This window comes from Myxine glutinosa, chromosome 2 (assembly GCF_964187855.1).
Source record: "Myxine glutinosa chromosome 2, kmMyxGlut1.1, whole genome shotgun sequence".
Taxonomy (NCBI): Eukaryota; Metazoa; Chordata; class Myxini; order Myxiniformes; family Myxinidae; genus Myxine; species Myxine glutinosa.
The window spans coordinates 243,098,662-243,108,131 of record NC_136262.1 but is presented as its reverse complement, the minus strand read 5'-3'; the positions used below and the strand labels follow the sequence as shown (position 1 = coordinate 243,108,131).

At 41.9% G+C, this 9,470-nt stretch overlaps 1 protein-coding gene across 2 annotated transcripts in view; it reads right to left on the bottom strand.

Annotated features, from left to right (window-relative positions):
- Positions 1 to 598: 598 nt before the first annotated feature.
- The window catches only part of MORN4 (MORN repeat containing 4), a 71,768-nt gene continuing 62,896 nt past the window's right edge, over positions 599 to 9,470 (bottom strand). For both annotated transcript variants that reach the window (XM_068105987.2, XM_068105986.2), the window contains exons 4-5: positions 6,547 to 6,656; positions 599 to 3,905 (exon numbers count right to left, since the gene is read on the bottom strand). In XM_068105987.2, coding sequence (XP_067962088.1) covers positions 3,757 to 3,905; positions 6,547 to 6,656 — 259 coding nt within the window. In that variant the 3' untranslated portion in view covers positions 599 to 3,756. The remainder of the gene's footprint in view (positions 3,906 to 6,546; positions 6,657 to 9,470) is intronic.

The following is a 9,470-nucleotide window of genomic DNA, read 5'->3' as shown; positions in this document are numbered from 1 at the left end:
TTTGCCATCTATCCGAGGGATGAAACACACATTGCTTAATCACCATGCATGTGAAACATCCAATGACAGTTTATAGCTGGGTCGGGATTTGAACCCAGTCTAGACCACTCGGAGCGAGTGTGCATACACCTAGGTGATCCTGCCAGCCTTCAAATGGTTTTCTGCCTTTGTCATGAGTTCCTTTCATTCCATTCCATCTGTGCTTTTGAATGCTGTGTTTTAGTATAACACCATGCTTCCATTGCCTTGTACAGTTTGTGCTGATGACACCATGCGCATCACAATATGAGGCATAACCCACGTGCATGAGGCTTGACGGAGTTGTGATGCGCATCGACTTAATGGAACTTGGAAATCTTTATATTTTATTCTTTTATATTTTATTCTTCATATTTAATCTTTATATTTATATTTTATTAACTTATTTTATTAACTTAATCTTTATATTTTATTAACTATTTGTGAAATCTATTGGAATAACGGAGCTTGAAAATCCCACTGCAAAAAACTGCACGACATGATAACCACATTCACCATAAAATAAGCATGTGCAATATATTACCAAAGGTTATTGGTACAATGAGGCAATATGCAAGAGTAACCCATTCACAACCGTTTATTCATTATATTGAAAAGGGTGTTGGTATGGCTTTGGCAAACACGAACAGCTCGAACTATGTTACTAACACTCAGTGCCAAACTTTGGTAGTTATCAGGTGTAACACATTGCACTATTTCACATATTAAGCTTCTTCTGGTCTGTTCTGCCAATAACTTTGGCCTGCCTCTTCTCGTTTCAACACGTATCATATGTAGATGACCAAACACATTGCAGATATGCATATACTGTTGCAATAGCACAACTACATGGGTTACCAGATTCTGACCACCAAGACCACTCCAGGGTTTTCACCAAGACCATTCTGACCACTCCAGGGTTTTCTTGCATTTACTTCCCTTAAAAAAATCTCCTCTTACCAGCAGCATTGTAGCCATTCCATATCTGTACTCTTGTCTCAGTCGTAGATGTCAATTCACCATCCTTGCCTTGTTTGAGTTTTAATGCTGATTTCCATTTGCTGCAAAATGCTGAACTGTTTATTATTTCTTTCTCAATAAATTACAAAAGAGTTTATATTATATTAAGCACACAAAGGCAAACGTAGCATGGATACAGAAAAAAAAAAAAATGTTGATGAAGATGCTGGATAAAGCAGGCACAAATCCAAGGACAAATAATATGGGAAGGAGGAGGGAACGGAAAATCATTTAGTGAGGTGGAGTGGAGGCCTCAATACATTCATTCATTCAATACATTCATTCAACTACATCGGTAAAGAGAAGCTTTTAGGTAAAACCAGGTTTGGCCCAGAAATAAAGCATAATAATTTTTTCCATATATCGTGAAAGCCAACAAAAGTGAATTCCATAAATTTCTAATCTCACCTGCCCAAAGGTTCAGTGGCCAGCCCAATAGCAATGGACGATGCAACTCATTTATGATTATCATCTAACACAGCACCGTAAATGTAAGAAATACGTGATGCACGGTACTGGGATAATACCCTAAAATGTGCTCAACGTTCATTGCAAGAAACTGCAATTCACTTAGTATAATAAAAAGTAAAAAACATTACATGCTGAGTGTGAAGTGCTGGATACTGTATCTCAAAGGGCCATCTATTTCTTAAGTATGCAAATATCTTGAATATGCACAAGTCCATAGTCCAAACCTCAACTCCTCTTACCAGCAGCATTGTAACCATTCCATATCTGTACTCTTGTCTCAGTCGTAGATGTCAATTCACCATCCCTTGTTTGAGTTTTAATGCTTATTTCCATTTGCTGCAAAATGCTGAACTGTTTATTATTTCTTTCTCATGAGTTCCTTTGCCCCTCCCCTTGCCTCCCTCCTCCCCCCTCCACTTCAGAACGCACACGCGCACACACGCACACACACACATCTTGCCCCAATTACTGCAGTTCTGCAATTAAAGCAACCCTAAACAGCCTAAATTGCAGTAACCTATTAAAATATTGACCAGTCTTGCATATCAATGGTGAGGAATACCTCACGTCTAGGGTTCTGGCAAATTGTTACATGATAGAGATAAAATAGCAACGGTCTGATCAATCATAAGCACATCTCCATCGATGGCAATGGGACAACTTTTAAACAGCTAATTTATTAGCAATAGTACACCCGCTCACTACGCGAGCGGCAGGGGGAGCCATATTGGGGAAGTGGGGGTTGAGGGGGCGGGCAGGATGGGATTTGCATTATCGCACGTCACAAAAACTCCTTGGGGAGGGAGATATTATTAGTTTTACTATTGTTCTGTGATGACATTAATATTACGCTATTATCATAAGTTTTGGTATTACTTTTGTTATGAAAAGCCGCATTGGGAAAACGCCACAATAAGCTATCTTAACATGGATATACACCTCAACATGCAACACCCTTGGTGGGGAAAACCCCCTTGGGGCAGTTAAATCACTCCAACCTCCATCATGTGACCCTTAGTTTCCCTGTCAAGTTTGGTTGCGATTGGATAAGTAACGATTGAATGTATCGTGGTCAAAAAGATCAAACAGACACCAAATTGCATGTTTTAGTATGACTAGTACACCTAATTCCCTACGGGAGCGGCAGGTGGGATCATTCCTCTCCTGGGTATATAGATTACAGTAGATCTAGGGCCGGGCCTCAAGAAAATCGGGGGTGTGTTAGTTTATCAACTTTCTTGGTGAGTGCACGTCAAGTGGTTTAAGCGTTCGAGCAAGCACTCAATTCAAAACCATTGATAAGGAACGGCTGGCTTGGCTAGTGCTAACTAGCTGCTTGGTAACTGAACACACACCGGGTTTGCTCCCTTTCAGTTTAGTGTTAAACAGCACGAGCGACTGTTTCAAAAAAGGTAATCATACATGTTTGTGGTTAATAATATTTTTACCTTTTTGACCGCAGTTGTTGTTGTTGTTGACCGCAATAAAAGACCGAATGTATTGCGGTCAAAAATCGTCAGACGGCCAGACACCAAATTGTGTATTTTAGTATGATGATGACTTGTATGATACAATGGACAAATTTTTACTTTAGGCGAGTACAAAAAAAGGATAGTCATACTAGTAAGTACATGCCAGAGGTATCAATAAAAATGTAAACAAATACAATAAATAAAAGTTATTATAGTATATAACTCGGCACAGCCATGTATAGTCGAGCTTATGTAAATCATTTACACAACGTATCCAATTGCAGTGGTTCACACTTTGTCTCCAACCCCACATCCTTCTCTTCCGACTTCTCCTTCCCCCTCCCCCCCAAATTCGCCCCTCCCCAATCAAGTATCTAAACTTCATCATACATTACTTCCATCTAATAAACCTAATATATCGAAGTCAGTTCAATCACTCTCAAGATCGTAAAATTTGGATGAATATTGTAATGTTTTTGGAAAAATACGATTTCTTTTTTTAATTGATCACATGATCTGTACACGTCTCCCCTCTATGCTGAAGCTGAAGACTACTCCAGTTCACCCCTCTGTGCCCCCCTCTGCATACATAACAAATAGATGGCCCCAAATTGGACATGTATATGAAGTCCCACATCAGTACGCATGTGTGACGTGTATGGAATGGTTAACACAATAAGAATAAGTTAGGAGTGCGGACTGAATGTGCGAGTGTGATAGGGCTGATAACAGCCCTATCACACTCGCACAACGTATGCATTATTGCTAGAGGAGTTCAAAGGGACAAGTTTGAAGCGGTCTTGGCAATGGTCTGTGCCCGTTGAATGAGTAGGCCACACTTCTCACGACGCACAAGCTTGTTGTTTTCAAAGTATCCTTCGTTACGCGGCAGCCCGTGTGAGCCATCGGGGAAGGTCAGCAGCCCTGAGATGGAGTGACGAAGCAAAAATCAGGAATAAGTATCAGGAATTCCTGAATCCGGAATTCCTGAATCAGAAATCAGGAATAATAAGTCATCAGTGATTACCAAAACCACAATGTACACTTAATCGGGACCAAATATAAACTCCTTCACTCGTTGTGGGACCAGGAACCATGTGCCTAACAGGCTGTTGCTGCATCGATTCTGACCAACAGGATGTGCCTGGTGCACACAATCCTGTAATCCTGTCTGTGGTCCGCACAAAGCAGATCTGGAGAGGCAGCCGGGGCAATTAATTAAAAGAAGCATAAATTTCTCAAGCTATGCACACGAGCAGATTATATTGCTCACGACACCCTCCCCGGCCCCTTTACAAGTTACACCATATCTAGGTCCTTCACTCTTGTGGGACCACGTGACTGTATCTTCAGCACGTGGACCACATTTGTTGCGGTCCACGTGCTGGAGATATAGCCTCCTCTTAATTGTAATTTGCAGACATTTGCTTTTCATCATTAGCTCAGAAGCAATTGTCAAAGAAAAAAAGAAAGAAAGAAGAATCCTTCAGCTTGATGTGTCGCCTTGCCTGCATGCGTGTTTTATCTGCATCTAAAGTCACATTAGCACCTGCTTGGCATTTTTGGAATGCAATCCACAAACGTATGCTCATGAGTGTCATCTTCCCAGGTCAAACCGTTGCAAATACGTACAGACTTAAGAAAAAAAGCATTGTTGAAAAAAATAAAAACACAAAATGGCTCCTTTATTAATTTATTCGTCTGCAAATATTGCTTTGGCACGTTCCTTTCACTAGCGTGTCTGCTGGGACTGCACGTAGAATACTTACTGTATATCTGCCCGTACGGATTTTAAAAAGCTAAAACGGACAATTAAGAGCAACAAAGCAAAAGGTGCAGTATCCATTTAAATGGCACAATTGGCACATCAATGTTAATCTTGGTAAGCATGGGAACATCTGCTGTCGAAGATCTTCAGCTTTCTACCAGGTGCCATGCACTTCTTAATTTCATTTACCACTATGCCATCAGGTGCATTCTTGTAGTTTTACTGATAACACAATGGCTTGAATATATGCTCATTCAAGCCTGGTGTTGGCTTAGCGGTTAGGGTGCCGGCTTGGGATCCCAGTCCTGGGTTCGAATCCCGGTCGATCAATGAATTAAGACCAGGTGGGTTGACACCAGGGGGGGCTGTCATCCTTCCAAGGTCGGCCAATTGAGTACCAGTTCACTGGTAATTCCCTGTGTGTCGCAAGACGCGACTAACAGGGTTGGTGGCAGGAAGGACATCCGGCTGTTCAAAAATTGTTTCCAAAAGGGGACCACGGTGCCCAAAAAAGGCCAACCCCTGCTCTGCGGGGAAAAATGGCCTCTAAAGGTGGTATATGCTCATTTTAATCCAAATCTTACTATAATTCATGAAATGTCCGTCTGTCCGTTCGAAGGTACTGCAAAAACGACTCAACCGATCGCAACAATATTTTGGGTGGGTATTCCTGGGACCCCTGGGAGTAAAATAGGCTATATTGTTTTCCAAGTTTTCCAATTTTCCAGTTTTTCCAAACACGATGGAATAATATTTACCGATATGAACAGTGATGTGGCTTTTATTGAAATTCTACAAATACTGTTTAGATTTTGATGAGAATTATGAACCTGCCGCGAATGCGGAAGTGGACAGATGACGGCAATGCGCGGGTTTGATAATATCCAAATACAACCGTCATTCAATCGTAATGTTAAATCGTTAAACGTTAATCGTTTTGTTAAAGTATCAATTGATGATTGGAATTGAGTGAATACAATTACGATTTTGAATTCGTAATTGTGTTCACCCAACCGTACGGAACTTCACATCAGGATTTAAATATTTGTTTATGTCACGAATGTTGTTAAAAGTTAATTTTTTTAATATATAAATGTTATTTAATTTGTGATTGGAGTTATGCTGTTTGGAATGAAAACAAGAGATATCGAGTTCAAGTGAATGACGAAATGCCGTGACCGTTTCTACTTTCTAAACATGAATTCGTGGATCGCCATGTGCAGATTCGTCATTGACTGGGTATGGAACACACGTACGGTTTATTTGCCAATGGGTACGTTTTTCATGGAAGTCCTTCACGAACTTGTTGTCCATGTCTGACGTGCGACTGAAGGTGCTACAATAATGTGGAATTTATTGGTTTCATGCTTTAGCATTCGCCGTTTCTGCATTGTCTGTTTGCTTCTGGCCTCCCACCCGTGTGTAGCACGGGTACCTCACTAGTATGTTGAATAAAGCGTGTGTGTAGGGTGCAGGGTGACCGACAAGTAATGTGCCAGCATATAAAAATTGGCAATCATACTAATTTTATCCTTCTTCGACCTTCGAAAATCAATGTTGATCAATATTCTAAAATTGGCCATCTCGTTAAACAAGGGGGTTGCAATTTTTTTGCCCAATGGTCAAGGGCAAAAAAAAAAAAACCCTCCAAAAATCATTATTGTTCCAACGAGGTCAGGGCAAATATTTTGTTTGCTCGTTTCATGTTGCAGATATTAAAACCGATGGCAATCCCACCTCATTTATGAATCGTTCCTCCCATGTATCCTAATGTAACACCTTTCGCACACTGCTCACCATAGCCCTCGACACAACCGTTCCTGAATTCCCCCTCGAACATCATGCCGTCGGCTTGCGAAAAAACTCCCAAACCGTGAAACTTCCCCTGGGAGAACTCGCCGTCGTACCTGGTAAAAAGCAAAAGGGAATAGAGGAGAAGGAGGAGGGAGGATTCATGAAAATTTAACCAAAACAGGCATTTTTCAAAATCGCTCCTGCACTTTCATTTGGAAATGTCATCGCTTACAAATTGTTTTATCACATGTTTAATTGCGCAATAAATATTCATCCGAAATTCTTAATGTTGACCAAAAAGGTGTGCAGAAAGAAAAAAAAACTGAGGATGATACGGTATGCAATGGCTCGACGAACCTAACCATAATTAATGGATGGAAATTTGGCACTTTAGTGCCAAATTGCTTTTACCAACAATAGATGGTGCAAAAGCGACATTAGCAAGAACAAGTGATACATTCTTTCTGCATTTTGCAAGTCTAGTTTAGCGTAGTAATGCATATGACGTGTAGGATGTCAGCTTTGATTCATTAACAATTGAATTATGTAGCCGACGGGAGTAATGCACTTTATTGCTGTGGACATCTGGTCGGAAGATCCTCTAGTGCTGCCTTTTCTATGATTATCTCAGCTATGGTAGATTGAGGGCCTAGAGGGTGAGGGCTGCAATTTTTGCGAAGTTTCTCACCGACCTGCACTCGGGGCAGCAGCACTCCGTGAGCTCACCGACCGGCCAAAGTGGTTGCGGCATTTGAAAATAGATAAATAAGTCAGAAAATATTGCCAGACCCTCGGTTTCCAACAACTGCCTGCCCTCATCTCGGCAGCTCCAGCCAAAACGGCGTAATTAGTAATTACCCCATGCGACATCCCTCATCTGAAAGTGGAGCACACAACGCCCGTCCTCCAGGGTCATATTATCCGCAGAGGTAGCCATGGCGACTAATGCAATTACCATCCACCGGTATTATCCATATATTGTGTCAGGGCGCTGAGTTGTCATGACAACCCCTGCGCTTATTGCTCTTAAATCAATAGCGAGATTGTGCGCCACATGATATGGCCTCGGGTGAACGTATTTGTGTGTGCCGAGCTCGTGTTTACGGACAAAATGTTTCTTGTATTACAGGTTTATTCTGGGTAGTCGTTCATGCTGTTGCCTGAAACGACAATCGTGTTTAAAACACGACGGTTTGATCTTGTCATATTTCCAGGTATGCAGAGCCAAAGTGCTTTGACAGATTCCAAGAACGAGAATTTTTTTTTTTTTTTGCATACAAGATCGAGGCTCGTGTAAGAGCTAACATTGATGACAAAAAAAACAAGCAAACAAAAAAAACGGACAAAAAACGAAATAAAGGGAGCGGGAGACAAGATGGGGAGAGAGGGGGGAAGCACGCAAGTACAACATTGGAGAGCAGGGACATCGGGAAATCTGTGGGAGGGAGAGGGCTTGGGGGGAGGAGGCGTGGGAAGGGTTGAGGTTAAAAAAAAACAAAAAAAAAACACGATTTGATTATTTTGATTTGATGCGTCCAAAATTCATCCAAAACATCACAAATCCATCAAGCAAAACTTGAAAAGGTTAAACAAGGAGCAGGTATAATTATCGCAGTGTGCACATCAGCTCAAGACTGGCGGAGTGACGTCCAAGCATTCAGCGGTCATGGGCTGCAGCGCACTCACCTGTGTGCTTTTCTCAAATATCTGTTGAGACAATTATCTGGTTAAAAGCAACCCTCTGCTTGACCACACCACGGTATGCTAATGCCATGTAATTATTCTGCAGCATCCCTGCAGTGGAGGGGTCATGAGTCTTCATGCCGATGAACCGCCGCACATCGTACGCCAATGGCGAATCCTAACCATTTGCGGTGATGGAGCGGGTAGCAATTATTGTGATCGTATGTGGCAAAAGGAAAGAAAAAAAAAAAAGTCTCAACACAATGTCGTAATTTATCTGCAAGGCCTGATGCATTGAAATGTGAGTTTCATCCTGTTACAAATGCCATCCGAACATGCAAATCCTTACCAATCCGGGAAGCACAAAGCCGTCAGTATTAAAAGGGGGAGAGTGGGGAAGGAAAATCAGAAGCACCGGCGAGTTGAAAGCCCTCATGGAATAGTGACGTTTCTTGAATTTTACAGGCTGGAGATGAGTTAAATAAATTAGTGCAATTTGAAAAAAAGCACTAGACTTGGCAGGACAATTAGTGCAGCAGATAAACACAAAAATTGTGCATTTTATGAGAAAAGCATGAAAATTTTAGCATAGTTAGTGCATACCATAAGGTTTATTTTCAGATGTGGAGGGAAGTCAGATTTGACCTCTGAGAACCGTGAGGTCAAATCCAAAATGGCCGCCAGTCCACCGAGTCTAATGTTCAAACGCGCTTAATTTTGGAACCAAATAGTGTAGAAAACATTATAGGTGTCATTTCCAACTAAATTGGGGATGCCCAGAGGTGAATGATGCTTTCAATGAACTCCTAGGCATGCCAAGTGAGGTCAGTGAAGGCTCAATGTTACTGCTAGAGCGATTTGTGGTGCTGATGTACGATAGAACCAGTGAGAGCACGGAAGTGAATGATGCCAGGAAACAGCTCTTCACACAGAAGTGTAGAACTCTAGAGAACATTCCTCCAACCCAGGCAACACTCAAGCAGCACATCAAGCGCACTTGCTACCAGGCCAACTGTTGTAACCAGGCATTGGTCATGGATCCAGAGATGCCAGACCCACCTGACTGGGGCTGGACAAAGGAGACAACTGGGTGGTAGCCTCTTTGGACCACTCTTCCTGAAGCATCAAAATCGTGCCAAAATCGATCGACTGTGGCTGCAAGAAAGGGTGCACTGGACGCTGCAAGTGTGCCAAAGCTGCATTCAAGCGCACTGCACTGTGCTTCTGTCCTGGAGACTGTTAGA